Genomic DNA, 22,597 nt, shown 5'->3' on the forward strand with positions numbered 1-22,597 from the left:
ACATATCGAGAAAATATATTCTAATGTAAGACCCATCAAAATAAAACATTACACTAATTAAATAATTGTCAGCTGATGAACAAATTTTAACATTTTTCGATGCCGTAAAATTTTAGCCAGTATGACGGGTTGGCAATGATATAAAATTATATTGGTTTGATTAACTTATACCAACAATGTTGGTTTAAAGATATTTTTCGGGAAATTCCTAATATTTTTTTTAAATTATAACATTTGACGTCTGGGTAAAAATGCAAATCAAAGCGACACCTCATAAATCTCGTTTCCAATGCTGGAATATGATTGTTTTGCATCACGCGTTTTGTTAAATTTAAATTGTATCCATCCCAGCATTTATGTTCATGATTTCAGCTAAAAGATTTTTTATAGTACTTTTACTCCTAAATGTATGCAGCAAAATGTAACAGCTATACATACAGAAAAAATGTTAATTTTAGTTCGAACAAAATAAAAAAAATCTGCAAGTTTCTGAATTATTCACGTAGTCTTATGGTATCACCAATTTATCAAAAATTTCAAATTTTTCTACGTTTCCATTGGTTTTTTAGTTAAAAACAAAATTTGTTTTTCTGGGTAAGGTGAAAATCGCCTGTTTTAGGAAAATTCAAAATTTAAAAATTACTGAAGAAACCAACATTTTTCCTTTCAACCTACAAACTTTTACTGCATAAGATGAATGAATCTCTGGATATATGTTTTTTAAAGCCATTGAAGTTGAAAAGTTGATTCCCCAGTTGACAGTATGATTTATGGCACAACTTGAACAGTTTTCATGGATTTTCTTTGTTTTGACATGGAAGATAATTTATTTTACTAAATTAACACTTTGCGGATCAAATACGAGATATCTCGGTCTTCGCTCGCCACGAGCTTACTGCACATAGAACCATAACTCTAATATTATGTTTTTTGTTATAGAATCATATTCGACAAAATTTAATATAACATTTTCGGTGACTCAGAGATACAAAATTCAGACAATTTGGTCCAGTGGTTTCTGAAATATAAAGTGCCAAATTTAGGTGTTTCTGGGCTAATATTTCTTCGCGGTCTCTAATGTGTTAGGCTGAAAATAGTGCATCGCAAATGTCATTTACAGGGCCGGGTTAAGCCATATCGGAGGCCCCTATGAATAATTTTTTTGTTTTTGATAATATCATTTTAAACATGCAAGGAAACTCAAAATGAGTTCAGTATAAATGCAAAATCAATCCGCAATTTATCGCTAACTGAAACTTTCTAGCGTTGAAAAACAACACTTTTGGTTGACGTTAATTCCAAGAAACTAAATTTGGCCCAGCGAGTTTTGAAATATAGAATGCCGAGTTAAGATGTTTCTCTACTTAAATTTCTTCGCGGTCCGCAATGTGTTAGCTTTTTTTTTCTAAACATCGAAAACGCTATGAAAAAGTTATTCCAGCCGTCGTTTTATTCGTATAAAAAATTAAAAAAATTGAGCTTTTTAAGAATTAAAATATGCAAAAATATGGAATGGTATCTTTCACAGTTTGTCTTTCGTTCTTGTGATTGTTGCAATTTTCGATAACTTCAACGAAGTTTGAATAAAAAAAAACGAAAATTTATTTATTTTTAACTTCTGGGTTTTTTGAAAAAAAAAAAAAAAAGAAATGGGGAGGGTGATAAATGAAGAATTTGATTTTTGTTTCGACCTATTAAAAATAATACTGATAACGCAAATCGAGCTAAACTGATTTTTTGGAGATTGAAAAACGATTTGAACGCTGCTGACGGGTTTTGTTGAAAAAATAAATAGATGTATGTTGTTTTCCTCACTTTCTCTGTATTTTCTTCTCACTGGATTTTGCTTAGATGTGTCCAGAATTAGTGTTGAAAAATTCCAAATCAAATTCCCAGATTTTGTCAGGTTACCCTGATTTGCTAAGCCCTTATAAACGCAGAAAAATTCTGCAATGCTGCCAGAGGTCGCCAGAATTTCATCCACTCCCATCCGGGCCTAGCAATTCCCGGCATTTTTTTCAAAAAAACCTGGCAAAATCCGGGCATGGATTTCAATTTTTCAAATCCAAAAACCGGACAAAAACCGGGCAAAATTTAGGTTTTATTATATATAAAAGCAAAGAAAAAATGCAAAAGAATTGAAATTAATATTTTATTAATGTAATTGCAGACTTCCAAACAGTTTTTTAAACACTTAAATATTTAAAGGTTTATAAAAGTAAATCAGCGAAATTATTTTAAACAATCGTTGAAAATTTCCATACCGTTAATCGATTTTGCTGAAACTTACTCAAAAACTTTGTTTTTTTGGTTTCTTTGTGAAAATTGTGAAAAAATCCGGGCAATATCCGGACTTTTTTCACGATATCCGGGCAACCGGACCGGACCGGACTTTCTCGAAATTTCGCATCAAATATCCGGGCAAACCCGGATAAATCCGGGCAATCTGGCAAGCTTACTAGAGGGAGCCTATAACTCAAGTAAATATTATTTCACGAGGTTCCCTTAGCTGTTATATGTATTTTTCGGTTTTAATTTTTATTTCCATTCCTAGATTTCTATACATTGAAGCAGTATGACTACAACCGTGTAAACTTTTTTCCTCGGTGGCCCCCCTAACCAGTGGGGGGGGAGGCCTGCGATTTTCCCCTCCCTTTTAATCCGGGATTCGTCTTCTATGTATATTAAACACGACAAAACTCGAACAATTTTCAAAAGATGTTTTCTCAAGGAACAAGGAAGGAAGTTTTGTTATGTTAAAATACCACTTCCACACTATCCAAACGGAAGATCTCGTACAAAATTAAAGTAGAATGCAACACAACTCGAACAGATGTCTAGAGATTTTCACGATTTTTTTTTCACAAATAAATTTGGACGTAATGAAATGATTTATTTCAATATATGAGGGTTCTTTCTATAAACGGGAGGGTCCTAAATCAATATTTACTAGATACAACTCTTTAAATTCTTGTTTGATTGTCATCAAGAAAGTACAGATCCCGTTCGTTTTTGGCAACATTCGATTTTGGCAACATCCGATTTTGGCACATGAACGGTTTTTAGAAACAACATTACCTTTTAGTTTTCGTTATAACCGGACCAATATAATTTAGACAAACACCATACATGCGTATTTATGTTCTGAAATGGTGATAAAATGCATCTATAAAAACAAAATTTTTAAAATAAATTTATAAAGGACGCAAAAATGACAAGAAGATTAAAAAATTCAAAAAGTTAAAAAACAAATTCAAACAAAAGACTGAAAATGATGAAAAACAACTAAAAAAAGATGGAGAATGACAAAAACAGCAAATATGTCAAATAAAAACAAACATTATAAACTAAAAAAGAAAGGTGCAAAATGCATCAAAAACATGATGAAAAAATAAAAAAAAATAATTCAAATGGTCGGAAATTGACTAAAAATAACGGTTTTGGAAATAATAATAGTAATTTTGTAAAAATAACTGAAAAATAAGTTGAGAAAAAACCGTTCGATTTTGGCAAAATTCGATTTTGGCAACACATAATGTACGGGCGTGTTGCCAAAATCGAACGGGGTCTGTATTTATAAAAAAAAAAAATATTAAAATCAGTGGAAAAACGACAAAGCTAATCCACAGCTGTGCATTCACACCCTTTTATTTCGTAAAACTACTCTAGAATTGTTGACTTCAATCAGAATTGATGGTCTTGAATTATGTATCTGTTGTCGATAGGCTCTTTTTGTTTCATAAACGGGTAATGAATCATCGTCACTTATGATCCAAACACCCAAGCAAAATGTCAAGTTTAATGGAAATAGGAGGAAAACCATTGATCCGTAAATTTTCATCTTCATTTTCCTATTACAGAGTGATCCCTGGCCTGCCCACTACGAAGCAAGTGCGATCGCCTTCACCACGGCGGCGGCGGCAGCCGCAGCGGCAGTCGGCGGAGTACCTTCCAGCGGAACCGGAAGCGGACGGCGCGGTGGAACACCAACGACCATCACTCCTACGACGACTTTCTCGGCAGCCGCCTCACTCACTGCAAGTAAGTAGAAGCTCGCTTCGGGTTATTTCTCCACGCATAAAGTCTTTTCGTTTGCACTAGGAAAAATGGCCGTGGGAAGAGGCCACTTAATATTCCAAGTTATGTCGGGCGGTGGTAGATTCAAACTTTTCAATTAATTTTCCGATTTTAAACTGTCTATTGGGGGAATTGGACCTATTGACATCGAAACTTAAATACCTTACCATAAAGCACTATACATTCGTTCAGCCGAAGGAAATCCACATACACTTGAGGGTAGGCTTATCGAGGGGCAAGACAATGAACTGACTTACCATGAAGTCGCGAAAATTTGATTCGTTTCTCACCAACTCAAATTCGCAACTGCAAATTATTATGCTAATTAAGTTGTTGAGAATATGTGTGTGAATTCACCTGGGAATTTATGGAAACTTTGCTTCACGGGTAATTGTTCGTATATTTCGCGATAACCATGTGACCCATAACCAGAAGGTTGCCAAATGAACGAACTTGCGATCGGTGACTGGATTCGGATGGTGATATGAGGTTTCTTATTTCAATTTGACTTGGATTAATTTCGTATTTTGTAATTTTTATATATCATCTATTACAGTGAATTTCAAAGTGAGTTTTTCTCAATCCTCAACTGTCTATAAGTTAGGAAAGTCAGTTAAAAAGGGCAATCTACTTATCTAGGTGTCCAAAATTAACCTACTTTTCAATTATCTTTTGCCGAAGTTTTGAAATCACAACTTTTTTCGATACCTGAATCGTACTTTATGCGATTTGAAACACAACAAAAATGTGTAGGTTGGTACTTATTTAGGTATCGGATTTGTCGTCATTTTTCAACCAAATCAAACTAAAATCAATTCATAGGTCATAGGTTTTTAAAACAGTATTTTTTTTTGTAAATTTTTGTAAGCATCATGACTCATCGCCAGAAATATTTCCTTCTCACAACCGGAACAGTTTTCGGCTGCGCGACAAAAATGCTGTCTGGTCTCTTCCCTAATTAGTCATCAAAAATTGTCAAAGCTTTTAGGCGAAAGGGCCTCGGAGCAAGGGAAAAAAACAACCAAAACTTTTGCTTAAGGTCCCTTCTGACCCGGCACGTTTCGCTATTTTATGGTCCCTGATCGTTTGTTTTTTTGCTTTTGGGTCGATGTTTGTTTTATGCAAACATCGTGTAGTGGACCAACAAAATGCAACCGGAAGTGGATGTAAGTATCAACCCACTAGAGAAGAAGAGGAAATACATACCACCATCATCATCAAGGGAAACCGGTAATTCACCGGTTCAGGAACCATGCTCAAAAATGTTAGCAAGGTTTGGGTTTCTTTTTATTTAAATTGTGTGCTAAAGAAACACAAGGAAAAAAAAACATAAAAAACTAATTACTTGTTGCGGGTGCACTCTCCGGGGACAATCCGGTACGGTAGAATGTTGGTTCTCGTTGATGATGATGGTGTTCTATGAAATCGGTTCAGAGGAGAAAGGCATGTAAATAAGTTATGTCGCAGTTTTGCGTTATGCTTTTTGCCTATCCTACATCGTTGCGCCGAAGTGTTTGCGCACATTTATGGAGCATAGACCGGGAAAACTCGCAAACGACACAAAAGGGCAGAAGGTTCTGTTTTATTTCTTATCAACGAACGTAGCAAGAGAAGGAAAAAAAAACAGTCACCCACCAATCCAATCCGACGACAACAATTTGCTTCCTGGGACGACAACGTCTGAGGGAAATGTTTCTTTTAAGTGCGGTTTTTTAAATGAAATTTCAATCGACATTATTCTGTTCCACTTCAAAGTGGAGCTTGTGCGGGAGGTAATTCACATAAATGTGAGGGCATGTCGATTTATAAAAACTTTTTTTTGTCAATTGCAAAAGATTGTGAACGTTCTATCATCATACTTAAGCAGTCAACAGTTAAGCATCTCTGCACCTGAAAGGATACTTTTAATTTTATATTTTCTATACAGCTCTGACACGCTTAAACGCCTGGATGTATGCAGCGCATGAATTGTAAATAAGAAAAAATCGAAAATTATATCTTTATCTAATTAGACTTATTTGTGATGATCCTTTTCTTCAAATTAAGGTTCAATCAAATACAATTTTATTAACATAGATATTCAGACGGGTTTAACCTCGTTTTCAAAGATATTAGAAAAATATACACGTCCCAAACTAGGCGAACTGTGAGTAACTTTCTTTCTTGTGTCATGCGTGGTGCTTTATGGTGGGTACAGCGAAAATTAGAAATTACAGAAAAAACCTTGCAACGCAAACTAGTGCGCGTCCAATTTATAAACTCGTGTTAATAATATTCAGAAGAAAAAGAATGTAAACAGAGCTCTGAACTTTGTTCAGTGAATCGTTCACGGTGAAATTATTCATTTCTTTTACCCTAGCTAAAAAAAAATCGGTCCGGGTGGTTTCATGAAGATTGTATAGTGGTTGACAACCTATTAACAGTTAACGGTTTTTTTTTTTAAATGTTATGTTTGTACTTTTCCATGTGAACCTAACAACCTATTTTCATGCCCGAGTTTCAGCCAAAAAATGAAAAAAAAAATGTACATAGAAATTGGATTTTTTAGATAAAAATTAAAATAAAATTGAAATACAATAACAAAAAAACCCGGAACATTCAAATTTCCATATTCAAACTTACAACTTCTAATTCAGAAAAAAATCAAATTCAGAATTCAGTTTCAGAATTCAGATTCAGATTCAGAATTCAGATTCAGAATTCAGATTCAGAATTCAGATTCAGAATTCAGAATTCAGATTCAGAATTCAGATTCAGAATTCAGATTCAGAATTCAGATTCAGAATTCAGATTCAGAATTCAGATTCAGAATTCAGATTCAGAATTCAGATTCAGATTCAGAATTCAGATTCAGAATTCAGATTCAGAATTCAGATTCAGAATTCAGATTCAGAATTCAGATTCAGAATTCAGATTCAGAATTCAGATTCAGAATTCAGATTCAGAATTCAGATTCAGAATTCAGATTCAAAATTCAGATTCAGAATTCAGATTCAGAATTCAGATTCAGAATTCAGATTCAGAATTCAGATTCAGAATTCAGATTCAGAATTCAGATTCAGAATTCAGATTCAGAATTCAGATTCAGAATTCAGATTCAGAATTCAGATTCAGAATTCAGATTCAGAATTCAGATTCAGAATTCAGATTCAGAATTCAGATTCAGAATTCAGATTCAGAATTCAGATTCAGAATTCAGATTCAGAATTCAGATTCAGAATTCAGATTCAGAATTCAGATTCAGAATTCAGAATTCAGATTCAGATTCAGATTCAGAATTCAGATTCAGAATTCAGATTCAGAATTCAGATTCAGAATTCAGATTCAGAATTCAGATTCAGAATTCAGATTCAGAATTCTGATTCAGAATTCAGATTCAGAATTCAGATTCAGAATTCAGATTCAGAATTCAGATTCAGAATTCAGATTCAGAATTCAGATTCAGAATTCAGATTCAGAATTCAGATTCAGAATTCAGATTCAGAATTCAGATTCAGAATTCAGATTCAGAATTCAGATTCAGAATTCAGATTCAGAATTCAGATTCAGAATTCAGATTCAAAATTCAGATTCAGAATTCAGATTCAGAATTCAGATTCAGAATTCAGATTCAGAATTCAGATTCAGAATTCAGATTCAGAATTCAGATTCAGAATTCAGATTCAGAATTCAGATTCAGAATTCAGATTCAGAATTCAGATTCAGAATTCAGATTCAGAATTCAGATTCAGAATTCAGATTCAGAATTCAGATTCAGAATTCAGATTCAGAATTCAGATTCAGAATTCAGATTCAGAATTCAGATTCAGAATTCAGATTCAGAATTCAGAATTCAGATTCAGATTCAGATTCAGAATTCAGAATTCAGATTCAGATTCAGAATTCAGATTCAGAATTCAGATTCAGAATTCAGATTCAGAATTCAGATTCAGAATTCAGATTCAGAATTCAGATTCAGAATTCAGATTCAGAATTCAGATTCAGAATTCAGATTCAGAATTCAGATTCAGAATTCAGATTCGGAATTCAGATTCAGAATTCAGATTCAGAATTCAGATTCAGAATTCAGATTCAGAATTCAGATTCAGAATTCAGATTCAGAATTCAGATTCAGAATTCAGATTCAGAATTCAGATTCAGAATTCAGATTCAGAATTCAGATTCAGAATTCAGATTCAGAATTCAGATTCAGAATTCAGATTCAGAATTCAGATTCAGAATTCAGATTCAGAATTCAGATTCAGAATTCAGATTCAGAATTCAGATTCAGAATTCAGATTCAGAATTCAGATTCAGAATTCAGATTCAGAATTCAGATTCAGAATTCAGATTCAGAATTCAGATTCAGAACTCAGATTTAGAATTCAGATTCAGATTCAGAACTCAGATTCAGAATTCAGATTAAAAATTCTGAGTATCAATTTTGAGAATCAATTACAATTCAATATACATTTGAAGTTTGTTTCATTGCTTTCTTTTTTGTAAACAGAGCTTAAGACGACTAGGAGACGCAAATTCAGTCAATTTCGTATTTAAAAAACTTGTAAAAAAATTTCAAAATATTTCTCATCTTTGGCTTTTTTTAATGGACATGAAACTCAGAAAATGTAATCTCAATTCTTCGTTATTGACCATTATTTAGCCAATACACAAGTTTTAAAGCATTCATTAAGTATTATTACAAAATTTTTTATTGTCTAAGTAACTCCCTTATCTCTTTGAAAAGTCAAACACCGATAATTTTCCCATGTACATATGTTCCTTTCCCATAAAGTTCATTTTATAAAGAATCTATCATAATCAGCTTTGTTTTCCAAATTTTCTTCCCTCAAAAAATTAAACCTTATGCAAAAAACTTAAATCAAAAGTGGGCTTCGATGCGGATTTGTATACCGAGGGACGAGAGTGCGTCAATTGCGGGGCCATCCAGACGCCGTTGTGGCGCCGCGACGGCACCGGCCACTATCTGTGCAACGCTTGCGGGCTGTACCACAAGATGAACGGGATGAATCGGCCCCTGGTCAAACAGCCCAGACGCTTGGTAAAAGAACCTGTAATCAAAATCTTTTTTTTGAATTTACTTTCCGTTATTTTGTTTTTAAAACTTTGTTTCTCCTTCCTTCCTTTGCTTGGTAATTTGTAAAACGCTCCATTTTGCTTTATGAATTCATCGATCACAAACGAAAACAATTCATCCTCATATTGCTTTACTTTACGTTTAAGTCTTTGAATTGGTTCGATTCTGATGGAGAGGAAAAGGATTAGCTTTATTATGGTATATTTTTCTTTTCGACTTTTACAATCTTAATGAACCCCGCCCGGCCGAATTTTCGAAATATTTTCCCACATTTTTATGATTTTTGGTAGCCATTTTGTAGTTGTTCTTAGTTTTAGACAAAAAAAAAACAATACCATCATCCTTTGGGGATGTTGAAAAACATAACCTACAAAACGCCCCACCAAAAGTGAGCGAACCCATTAAACTAATGATATGTCTTGTCTTTATTTCTGTGTGTGTTTCTCTTTCCACAAATGACGAAAAAACCAAAACAATACAAACAAAACGGAAATTGTAAATCCAGTGGCCGCTGAACAGGGCGGGGATCTTTATAAGGGCTACGGCTACGGCAATTCCTTGACCGCTCGAAGCTCCGAGGAGAAGCAAAGCCGACGACTGGTAGGTTTTTTGTTTTCTCTGCTTAGTGTTATGAAATAAAAAAAGATCCACCCTCAACCGGGAAAAGGAGAGCAATCTTTTTCCTCTCTATCGTATAGCGATTTTTTTAGAATTTTCTATAGTTTTTTTTTGTTTCATCCATTTTTAACCGACTTCATTCAGTAGCGAAATCCTGTTAACAGATCGGTGCTGTGACTTTCAGGGGGAAAATGGCGTCAAACAATTTCAGCTGATAGTGACAGGTCGATTTGTTCAAGTTGGCATATAGTTTCGATACCGGACCAATGTAGAGTAGGCCGGTCCTATTTTTTCAGAATAAAAATCAGAAATTTAGGGAAAACTATTTAAAACACACAAAAAATAAGTTTTGGAACAGAAGTATTAGAAAATCCACATTGTAGAAGTTGCATAATTTTGAGTTCGGATTTAAAGAAACAAAATGTAGAGGATAGGATTTATCTTGCATATATGGAACTAAAAATTTGAAAGCTTCTTAACTCAGAATTTGACGTCATTTTTCATAGATTTTTAAATGGAAACTTGTAGATTACAGCACTAACAATTCTTTGGAAGTCACAGCGCTTAACATAATTTCTCCTTTCTTCCATCAAACTAACACGTGTTTGAAGAGCTTTAGGACGCTTGAATTCATTTTTTTATGCTCTAGAATTGATCACTTTTTCGATTTCCGTTAGCAGAGCTCAGCTCGTCGAGTGGGACTCCAGTGCTCCAACTGCAATACCACCAACACCTCCCTCTGGCGTCGGAATCAGGTCGGGGAGCCTGTTTGCAACGCCTGTGGCCTGTACTACAAACTGCACAACGTCAACCGGCCGCTGGCCATGAAGAAGGACAACATTCAGGTGAGTTCTAGTTTCACTCCATAAATAAATTTGTCCCGCCAACAAAACGCTAAAACGTTTCAATTCGATTTTAGTCACGCAAGCGTAAACCGAAGGGCAGCAAAAATTCATCGGATGGAACGACGACGTCGTCGTCGTCGTCGTCGAAGAATAGCAACAACAATAATAATAACAACAACAGTAACGCGAATAATAACAATAACAACAGCACCAGCAATAGTAATGGTGGCACCAATCACAACAACTCGGGCAGTGTGGTTAATTCGACCGTGCTAGGAAATTCCCTAAATGGTAAGTAAAGCCAAGCCTGCTCTCTTTCGGAGCAGAATGACTTATTTTTCAAACTACACCCATAGAAGAGGTTGCAAAAATCCAATGCCTATTTAGCACATCTCTGTGCCGATAATGCGCTGAAATGTGCACTGTGCCGAAGATGATATCTTTGAAAAACCGTAACTGGCATAAGGACTCGGCTCCCAACTAAAATGATGCATGACCACTACATTCAAGCAAAACAAGAAAAACATTTTATGGGATTTCGTTCCTATTGGATAATTCATCCCAGAAACAAGAAAATAAAAATATAAACCACAGCACCCGTAGGGAGAATCGAACTCAAATTACTAACTGATTGGTCTTGCCAGACCGACATCTTAACCAGTGTACTATTTGAACTTCATGCAGGAAGAGGGATATTTGTCATAGGCATTCTGCCACCGATCAATCACAAAAGAAACGCACGACAGTGGCTTCCCGGCGTTTGGCCTCCTTTCAAGGTATTCATTTGTCTTGCTATGGAAACGGGAAAGGGAACGGGAGTGGAGGAAACGGGAAACCCATTGAATGAGAACTGTGCTTTGCTTACTGCCTGCTATTACATACACACGCTACATATACACAGCTGCTAAAGCCGGGCAGCTTGGCCGGTGCTTGTTTGCCGGTTAATTGAAGGAATATATTCTTGTTGCTTTTGCTACATACACACGCACAGCTTAGCCGTGGTTGTTTGCCGGCGAATTGAATTGAAGGAATGTTTTTTTTTGTTGTTGCTTTTACTGCATACACACGCACAGCTCGGCCGTGGTTGTTGGATTGAAGGGATTGAATTAGAAGGATGTTTTTGTTGTTGCTTTTGCTACATTCACACGCACAGTGCTCGGTTCGCTGGCTGCCTGGTGTTGGCCGGTATTTATTTCCATCCTTCTTCGTCTTGTGATGCGATAGGGAGGGACGTGAAAGCGTTTTTATTTTGTTTCTTTCAGACATACGCAATTCGGTTAATTTGGGAGATTAATGCCGGTGGGAGCAAATCGAATCAGCACCGATCGCGTTATCTTCTTGTACCAATGATGCTATGTAATTGACTACACGCCATTGGCACAGAGGCTGAATTTTGGGTGTTCAATTCAATCAACCGGCAAACAACCACGGCTAAGCTGTGCGTTTGTATGTAGCAAAAGCAACAACAAAAACATTCCTTCAATTTACCGGCAAAGCTGCCCGGCTTTAGCAGCTGTGTATATGTAGCGTGTGTATGTAATAGCAGGCAGTAAGCAAAGCACAGTTCTCATTCAATGGGTTTCCCGTTTCCTCCACTCCCGTTCCCTTTCCCGTTTCCATCGCAAGACAAATGAATACCTTGAAAGGAGGCCAAACGCCGGGAAGCCACTGTCGTGCGTTTCTTTTGTGATTGATCGGTGGCAGAATGCCTATGACAAATATCCCTCTTCCTGCATGTAGCTCAAATAGTACACTGGTTAAGATGTCAGTCTGGCAAGACCATTTGGTTAGTGATTTGAGTTCGATTCTCCCTACGGGCGCTGTGGTTTATAATTTTATTTTCTTGTTTCTGGGATGAATTATCCAATAGGAACGAAATCCCATGAAATGTTTTTCTTGTTTTGCTTGAATGTAGTGGTCATGCATCATTTTAGTTGGGAGGCGAGTCCTTATGCCAGTTACGGTTTTTAAAACATATCATCTTCGGCACAGTGCACATTTCAGCGCATTATCGGCACAGAGATGTGCTAAATAGGCATTGGATTTTTGCAACCTCTTCTATGGGTGTACATATAAGTAAATAGCTTAGTTATACAACTGGTAATAACAAAAGTGTGAATCTTTCATGCCTGTGACGGCGGCTTTGTTTTTGTAACGTTCCAATTCATTCGCTTTAAATTTTATACTATTTTCCCAGAGAGAATATGTACAAGCTAACTTATGAAAGTTGTATCCCAATGACGTTTTGTAAGCGATTTGTATTATTCGGCTGAACTAACAGATGTCTCCAAAGAACCCAAAAGAATTGTCAAAACAAAATTGAATTGTAAACAACTAAGATACAGTCAGCTTAAAAAGGGTCGTTTGAACTATGTGATTGAAAAAAATCGTTGATGAAGTTCATAATACATTCGGCGATATGCAAAATGAAAAGATATCTTGAACCTTAAAGTGCGAGCACGAAATTATTGCGACACCAAAAATGTCATGCCAATTTTCTTACAATGTTTAGAATCAAACCAAAATTTTAGGGTAGTTTCATACACATACCTACTTCAAAAATCGAAAGAAATGTTAATCGATGGAGCCTTGATTGTAAAATTGAACGCATTTTCGCTTAATTCACTTCCTTGAAATTCTTACCAGTGTCAACCGGTACCAGTTTCTCAGTTTTTTTTTTTCGATTTTCTTAACATGTCATTCTCGTTTTTGACTGTTTTCTTGCTCTCCCGAAGTTCCCGCTTCATTATTACCCGGTACTGCTCCACCGGGCTCAGCTCCGGACCAGGGGGGTGACAATCTGGTTCTTCTTGCGAACAAGAATCTTCTTCTTTTTTTCTACCTATCGGGAGAAACGTATATGGTGTTTTCCTCTCAAAGCAGTACAGAGTTGAAAAAGTCAAAATTTCAACCAATGAGGAACTAGAATGATGGTTGTGTTAGTGTGCAATCATTCATAATTCTCTAGGATTTGACATCTAGTCCGGTTCCTTGACAGCAAAATGTCAGGTTTATTATGGGCCCACAAAATCGTGGGCCCGTAATTTTGATGGTTGTCAAAATCAATGACAAAGGATACACCCAAAATAATCTACACGTAGCGGCTACGTGAAAAACAACATAATTTTTATCCAAATGATTTTCACGTAAAAGCTACGAAATGAATATGTAAACGCATCCCTATAGGAATTGATGCTCAATGAAAATCACCTACGATTTACGTGAATTTCTAGTCAGTACAACACGATGTGATGGTGATAGATGTGTGCAATATTGGTCGATTTGATTTTTTCTTTCTCGTTTTTCTTGTTGTTAGAAATAATTATAAGAATAACAAAAATGATTATAAATTTCAATTTATTTTATAAACAATCACTACCACTAAATTAATCACATTCACTTCAGCAATCACTATCACTTGAATAAAAAAAAATTATCTGGATTCCGGGTGGTTGACCAACGCAGGTTGGTTTTTACGATCCTGAAAAAATTGAAAAATATGAATTAGCTAAAATTTAAATACTTTCATGAAAGACAATTTACCTTGTACAACTTGTTCCTTGTACCATGAATTTGTCGAACATCAATTCCGGGAGTTCCACCAAAGCATGAGCGAACATGACCAGCCAGAAGCTTTTCCGAAGCTGGAAAAAAAACACAAACAAACCACAGATTGAATAAAAATAATTTTCGACGGGTTAATCAATGAACACTTACCTCCTTGGGTTCCGCGCACGATATTTAGTGTGATCAACTGCTCGTCTTCAGACGTTGAATCCTGCCATAAACGTTGCTGGAGTGTTTACATAAAAATATCAATAAGCTCACTGACGACAAATCCCTTTTCCAATAAGATTACACGGTTGAGAAAATAGAAGACAACAGATTTAAACCATCCACTTAGATTTTACGTGAAATTCATGTGACAGTCATTTGAAATACAGTAGTTATTACAAGGCACACGTAGAATCAATGTTATGCCACAAAAGCTTAGTTTACGTGAAAAATCCCGTATTTTAAATTTCTAAATTATTTTGGGTGTAGGGCTGTCACCCTCCTGCTCCGGACAGTTTGGTGGGCTCATGTCAAATGAATCAAAGCAATCAAAAGATTCTTTTCAATTCTACAACGGTAAATGAAAAGTTCAGATTCCGGTATTTCGATAGCTCATTTTCAGTGAGTTTTTTTTAACAATAGAGGGTTCATTTCTTTTGGAACAAAATGGACAGAATTAGCCTCATACCACTCCAGGACACTTTTAGAATATTTAGTGGCATGAAGCCAAAATAGCAGAGCTTCGTCGTGCTGAGCGAGAACGGCAGAAAGCGCTACTCGAGGTACTCAGATTTGTAGATCTCGCCATTTACTGTGCCCTTTGTCACGAAAGGCTCATTCCTCGGTCCGTAAGAGCAGATGGCCTGCCAAACGAGATATTTGGAGGCGAACTTCGACATTTTTTCCTTCTTAAATTTGTCGTCCACATCGAACTTGCTCTTTCCGGTGAAAAACTCCAACCCCGGAACTTGCTTTAAATCGGCTTTTATATACGTTTCACCGTCCATCACACAGCAGCCATATTTTGTCAGCATCTTCTCGTAGAACTTCCGTGCCCGAGTTTTAGCCGTCGATTGTTGCCGCTCATCGCGGTTTGGGAAGTTCTGTCCTACCTTGTATGTATGTAGTCCAGCTCTCTTCTTTGCATTCTGGAAGTAGCTCTGCAACATGCCGATCTTTTCAGACAAATCACGGCTTGAGACGTTGGGATTTGCTTTAATCATCCGGTTCACCTTTCCCTCCGTCTTTTTGTTCTCCGGTCCCGGTTTTCTTCCAGCTCTTTGCTGTGGTCCAACGTCAGCCGCTTCTTGAACCGCTTCAACACTCTGGAGACGATTGAATAATGGATGTTCAACATTTTTCCCAACTGCCGGTGCGACAGGTCAGAAAATTCCAGGTGTTTGGAAAGAATTTGTTTTCTCGACTCGCCTTGGTTCACCTCCATTTTCGGTGAATTGAAAAACACGACTTCGAGTTTGACAGCAAGTAAACAATACACATCAATGAAAAAGTGTGTTAAGTTTGGTTGATTTTTACCCAATGGTAAAAAAGTTATGCCCTGTTGAATGTCTCGCAATAATTTCGTGTTTTATTCGCTATTTCTTACAAACTTGTTCAATGTACTAAATAATGTCCCATACGAAGCATGAATGATGTCGAAAGTGTTCGCTTAGAGATGCATAGAATCGGCATTGCTACTTGAGGAATGTTTTTTTCGACTAGACATAGCTGGTTGGTTCCTCGGAAGTAACTCTTATTGCATTTCGATTAAACTGAGCTCACTGCACAAGCAACCAAAAGTCTCGTTTGAAAGGTCAAAACCAGCTTAATCAGCATAATCAATGTGCTGAAATTCATTTTATTCAGCCCAAAATTTAAGTTTTTATTGAATTTTCAAGTTTCATTACAAATTTGAACGGCCTTCTGTTTAGCTCGCAAGTCATCTTTTAATCAGCAAAAACAAAAAAAAATCAATTCTCTCCTCACGCTCGGCCATATTGAACCATAAATGCTTGAAAAATAACCATAATCGAAGTTTTGTGGATCAAGTCGTTTTATGAGTTTTCAGTGAAAACTCATAAAATGAGATTTCAAGGAGAACTTGGATAATGGTTATTTTTTAAACATGGTCGGAAAAAGTGAAAATGAGCAAAAATTCAGGGGGAAATCATTTGAATGAATGAAGAACAAGTAACCGTGTGTTGTAAAAAGAGTTTTTATTTCAAAATACATGCAAAGGGATGAATCATCCGCAATAGTTAAATCCCAGAAAAAGAAAATAAAAAATTGCAAAATACATTTATGATGTGAATATTAAATACTAAAAAAATCATGAGCATTATTCTGGTTAGCTTCACAAAAATCTCCGCTATTGGATGCTGGCAATGAAGATGCACTAAATGCAACAATTGCAGGGCGAATAAGGACCGATGCCATAATCATTTTCGCAAGCGCGGCTGCCTTCTCCCCGGTGATTGTACAGCACCAAGTCCAGTAGCCGTTCCTCCAGTGGTTTCTAATCGCAGCTTTTCAATCGGAACATTCGCTGAACAACGGGAAGTGCTCTTAAATCATTTCTGCAATAAAGATACAGAAAACTGTTATGGTGAAATGAAAAAAAATCAATCCAATGATTGAAATAGTTAAAAAAAAAAGTTAATAAAGCTTACCTTTAAAAAGAATCTTGTATCTAGACTAGAGCCACAGCTAGCACACTGACCCTACCTATCAATTACAAGAAAAAAACAAGGTTAGAGTTATTTTGAAGAACCCCTCAATTTCATTCATAACACTATATGTTTTTGTTCAGGAAATACTTACGCATTCATTGAATTTCCAGATAATCTTATCAAAAGTTGTAAAACCGCTGATTTTGAATAGCTGAATTGTTGAACTCATCGCAAAGCTATAAAAAACAAACAAGTTCCTTCGCAAAGATGGCTGCCAGTTTTCATAAGTTTTACGGTTGAAATTTAACCATTTTTCAACTATTTCAATAGAACTCATAAAATTCCTAAAATTGAACCGTACACTACGGTTGAAAAACAACAATTATGGCAGTTCTTACAGAAATCTCAAAAAATGGTTCAAGAAAAGTCATTAATGGTTGAAAAAAAAATGAGCGTGCTCTTTACTTCGGTCACCAACAGCCCATGTGGTGCTGCCGGTTTCTCGGCATCCATCTTAATTGCTCCCATCATCCTCAATCCATCTGATTTAATTGCTTTGTTTTTGACATTGTTTCATTCATGCTGGCCCGCACGTCATTTCTGATACACATTTCTCGCGTGAGCTTTCATTACGTCGAATGAAAAAAAATTTGAAAAACTGAGATATTCACTAAAAAAGCTTCATTATAACATTATCTACCTATGTGATTGATAAAACAATCAATTTAAACCCTTTTAACATATAAAATTTAAGACTTTCAAAATGACGAATGAAACAATACCTTGATTTCCAATTTCAATGTTGCTTACGTCCCTTCTTCCAAACGGCGAATGTGCAGAGGAAGAAAAACCTAGCACATTCGCTATGGATTCCATGAGCAAACAAGTGTATACAGATAGAGGTTATCAGAATATCAACCTGGCAATGAACATTATTTCAGATTCTTTTTTTTTTCAAGCGTTTTTAAATCGATACTCAAGCAGCAAACCTAACAACTAACAGCAGCAGGCTGATCGGCAGCAGCCTGCTGCTGTTAGTCACCCAATCACCCGATTCACACTTTTATTACGCATTCACTAATAAATTTACCGCTACACTCGACAACTCACCAAGTTAACATTCACTATGCCGAGAAAATTGAAAATTTTATTTACCGATAACTGCCTCAGAAACATTTGGGCGTAAGTGCAAGTTGAACGAATCAAAGGACGAATGAGACAAATTTCCCCTCCAGCTGGTCGGCAACAGAAAGTTGATCAGCAGCAGCAAGCTAGTTTGACCAATGGCGCACCAAATTCACACATTTCATTATGCATTTTCTCACCAATTTTCCGCTACACTAGATATTTCACTTATTAAACAGCCACTACGCCGAGAAAATTGAAAATTTCCCATAGTATTTGCATCAGAAACATTTGGGCGTAAGTGCAAGTTGAACGAATCAAAGGACGAAAGAAACAAATTTCCCCTCCAAACGACGAATGTGTTCAGACGTATGAACGATTTATGTTTGAATATGTCGTATGTTCCTATATGATTAAAAAATAGCTCTAAAAATTGCAAAAAATTAAATTCATAATTTACGATAATTAAAATATCTGAAACAATTAGTTTCCATTAATATTGCGTATTTTTGGAAGGGTTATCGGCGCAGGAATAAAAATAGGATTTGAAAAACACTCTTTAAATTTCAGAAGCGTTTTTCTCGGTTCGGTGTTTCTGTTTCATTCGACGTAATGAAAGCTCACGCGAGATTTGATTTATTTGCTTACTCAAGCAATCAAACAACCTAATGAAAAAAATTAGTTCTGATTCAAGATTTAAACCGCGACCCTTCGAGATGATAGTTAAACACGCTGCCACCAGGTCACGCCTAGATGTTGCCTTACCAGCAGCTAAAACTCGAAGTGGTACTAAGCTTCCCTAGAATACCTGCAAGGGCAGCCAGCGGCTAGCAGCGAAGACGCCAGGCTATTCGAGGAACTTTTTGGAACTTGAAGTCCATGGAAGGCTATTCGAGACCCAATTTGTAACTTTCATACTGAAGGGATGCGATTGACATGTCACAAAAAGGCTGTTCAAAGAACTTAGTGGAACTTAAAGTCCATGGAAGGCTATTTGAGGCCCAATTTGTAACTTTTATACTGAATGGAAGTGATTGGCATGTCACAAAAAGGCTATTTCATGAACTTTTAGGAACTTAAAGTCCAAGGAAGGCTATTTGAGACCCAATTGCAACTTTCATACTGAAGAGATGCGATTTGATATGCAACAAAAAGGCTATTTAGGGACTTTTTGGAAATTCAAGTCCATGGAAGGCTATTTAAGGTCCTATTTGTAACTTTAACACTGAGTGATGCGATTGGTGTCTCACAAAAAGGTTATTTGAGGAACATTTTGTAACTCTCATGCTCGCATTCGAGAAAATTCGGTACCAATTCCCTTTGGAATTTTTGTTCAGCGAAATTCAAACTTCGTAGGCACGCGTTTAAGTAGATATGGAGCTTTTGATTGTTAGGGTTTTTTTTGAGTTCGTATAAAATTTCGTGCTTTGGAAAATTGTTTTTTGAAGATTTTTTCTTCGAGCTTGTGGGTCTGTTCATTGTACTTTCTTCTTCTTTATGAGATGGGATTGTTTGATACACGCTTACTAAATCCTGGATAGCTCAATTTGGTGCTCGATTTTGGTTGAAATATCTTAGCAATATACGTGATTTTCGACATAATTCAAGTTCGATTTGACAGTACATCGAGATTTGTCAAATATCAACAGATGAATACAAAAAAATTCCCTAGTGGTACCGCCTAAACGCTTAATGAAAAGCAGTTGAGTGATCTTTCAGTTATGTGAAGGCATATTGGAAGCCGTTTTTTAACAAAAGATAGTGATTTAAGACATTTAATCGTTCGAAAGCTTTACATAATTTCGAATTTGTACCATACCACGAGTTTGTATCATAATAGCTGACCCAGTTGTATTAAATTTTAAAAATATCGAAGCTTTTGATTAAAATAGGAGTGCACCCTTTTCTAATCAATATAAGGGAAGTTTTTTGAAACCCTTAAAATCGGAAAATAAGACTTTTTTATTCTCATAAGAATTTATCAAACAAATTTTTAATCTAAATAAAGAATCATGGCTGCTGAAGTACAAGAATTTTCAACAGTAAACTTTTTTGAACCATCAACCTAAAAGTCAGGACCGGATTAAGGCATCGGGAGGCCCTGGCAATTTTTGCCCGGTGGGTCTCTATGAACAGATTTTTTTCCATATGCCATACCAGAGAAAAGAAATTTTTTTTAACAAACGAAGGAACTAAAAATGAACTAAATATCATTGATCATACTGCCAGGACACTTAGAACAAAAATTCGAACATTTTCTGGCCAATTTTTTTCGTCAAATTTAGCAGGTTCGCAATACCGACGGCAGGTGGCGAACCTATAATTTTTCCGGTAGAAATGCCCTATAGGAAAAATGTACCCGTTTTGCACGATTTTATCGTCTGAATTGCCTGTTTTTTTTTTGCGAAAGTCGGGTGGCACTTTCTAACTGGGATAGTATTTCTTCAAATCGATCGATGCGCACTCTGGAATCGATATTGCGTACTATCGAGTCCAGAGTGCGTAAATTATCCAAAAACGAAATCGACTGTCCAGTCAGTATGGTCAGTGTTAATATATTGCTTTCAAATAACCATTATGTCTGCGTAGAAGGTAGTTTCTCGCATCTTCAAACAATAATTGTTAAACCATCAAAAGCTCTGTTTTGGAAAAATTCTAAGATAAACAAATAAATGTTTTTCATTTCATCATTGTGTATTAAAGTGCTTCATCGAAAGCAGAAAAAATAGTTTCCTCATGACAATTGAAAAGTAACATTAATATATCAGATTTAGAATTTAGAAGATTTTAGAAACAAATTACAAATAAAGCTCAAATACAAAATTGAGAATCAAAGTTAAAATCAGAGCCAAAACAAGAATTGCTAATTGTATAGTTCTTTATCATAATGTTTCTTCTAATTTAATATATATTTTCTTAAAAGGTCTTCTAAATGTGAAAAAAGTTGAAAACGTAAATTCTCAATGGTGTTTAGATGTTTAACACATGGGATTAGTAATTCAGCAAATAAGTAAAAAAAAATCAGCAAATCCGAATAAGTTTAGTACCCTCAAAAATAATTTCGAATTCTCAATAAAAAAAATCATGAAACTGCAGGAACAACACAGGACTTGAAAATCTCAATGAATTTAATTTCTGTTTAAAAATCTTAAAGAAGACAAAATTGGAAAAATAGTAACATTTTTTGAAGAATCACCCATGTAAATTCGCATTTGAACTACGATAGGTTTTTATGATAAACATAATTTGAGAACGGACGATCAATTGGAAAATGAAATACTGAATTCAGAATATTTACTTCAGCAGATCAGCTTCAATCAGCTAGAAAAAAAACTTGATTTGAAATTCAGTAAAAAAATCAGTATTGACGATAACCAACTACAGTAATTTTTTTCCATTCTTTTTGTTGTCTTCAAATTGGTTATCAGGAAAAAATTGCATGCATTAATTTTGCAATGTTTAAACTAATACTCATGATTTTAATGTAAGCATTCTAGATTGCCCATTTTTATTTTTTAATTTCTAACAAAGCTCTGGAAAACTCATGGTTTCGATTGAATTTCAATTAATGTTTTTTCACTTTCTTTAATTTTTTAAAATTTCAATGATACCCATTTTTTTCTCGGATATTGCCCGGTTAAAATTCTGTAGTAAATATAAAATTTTGTTTAATTTTGTTTTGTTTTGTTTAAGTAAACATGAAGCTTTCTATAAATTACATATTTATACATATGGTTCCTCACCAATAATGTAGGTAAATGTTATCTTGTAAGTTTACATGGCTTTTGTACTTAATGGAAATGAGAATTGTATTTTATTAAATTCTACATCTTCTTCCTCCAAAAACTAATAATTACTGTTATTTATAAAAATTTCGACAGAGCTAAGAAAAAGTCATTCTAGGCACAGCAGAATCCGTAAAAATTTTTATAGTCCAAAATATTTTAAAATCAAAACCTAATGTTCGATAAGTTAGAACCTCAAGTTGTCAGAATATTGTGGAAAACAGTCCGTATTTTGCTGGGTTTATTCTCATTGATAAGAAACAGAAAATTCGAATTGTGCTCAGTTTTTTTAACTAGGTGTCGCGACATGTCGGTACCCAAGCTTTATCTAAATTAATGTTCTTAATAGTTTGAAAACGATACGAAAGCTGACGTGTTCGATAAAAAATTAAAACTCAAGATGTTTATCCAACTTTTTTCTTGAATTTTCTCCGAATAATCACTGGATTATTCTGGGATTTTGTGTTGAAAAATTAGAAATCAAATGTCCAGATTTTGTTTTGACAAAAAATGTTCGATTTGATCAGTCCGCTTAAGTGCGAGAAAAATACTGCAATTTTTACTCTAGGGGACCCCCTTAACTTATATTACAGTGAAACTATTGGAGAAATTGTTGAAGGGGTCCCCTTTGGTGTTATATTTAATTCAAATTTACTGGTCCTGTTTTTCTTGATTTCTAGAAATTTCAAGAATCATACTACTGATTGAACTAATCTTAAACTTAAACGGCGTTGCTAATTGTCACATTCTAATTTTAACTGACACGATGCGTATCATGCACAACAGATACAATTTGTGCTCAGAGTTACTGTTTGGCAAAAAAAAAAAAAAACAAAAAAATACATT

General features: G+C 35.4%; 1 protein-coding gene across 7 annotated transcripts in view; it reads left to right on the forward strand.

Annotated features, from left to right (window-relative positions):
- Nucleotides 1–22,597, forward strand: part of LOC129751308 (box A-binding factor-like) — a 93,596-nt gene that overhangs the window by 66,156 nt on the left and 4,843 nt on the right. For 2 of the 7 annotated variants that reach the window (XM_055746728.1, XM_055746733.1), the window contains exons 4-7: nucleotides 3,861–4,041; nucleotides 8,946–9,130; nucleotides 10,450–10,617; nucleotides 10,692–10,908. In XM_055746728.1, the coding sequence (XP_055602703.1) occupies nucleotides 3,861–4,041; nucleotides 8,946–9,130; nucleotides 10,450–10,617; nucleotides 10,692–10,908 (751 nt within the window). Of the gene's footprint in view, nucleotides 1–3,860; nucleotides 4,042–8,945; nucleotides 9,131–9,659; nucleotides 9,755–10,449; nucleotides 10,618–10,691; nucleotides 10,909–22,597 lie in introns of all 7 variants that reach the window. The other 5 variants (XM_055746730.1, XM_055746729.1, XM_055746732.1 and 2 more) reach the window with 5 other exon arrangements.

The sequence above is a fragment of the Uranotaenia lowii genome, chromosome 3, assembly GCF_029784155.1.
Source record: "Uranotaenia lowii strain MFRU-FL chromosome 3, ASM2978415v1, whole genome shotgun sequence".
NCBI classification, from domain to species: domain Eukaryota; kingdom Metazoa; phylum Arthropoda; class Insecta; order Diptera; family Culicidae; genus Uranotaenia; species Uranotaenia lowii.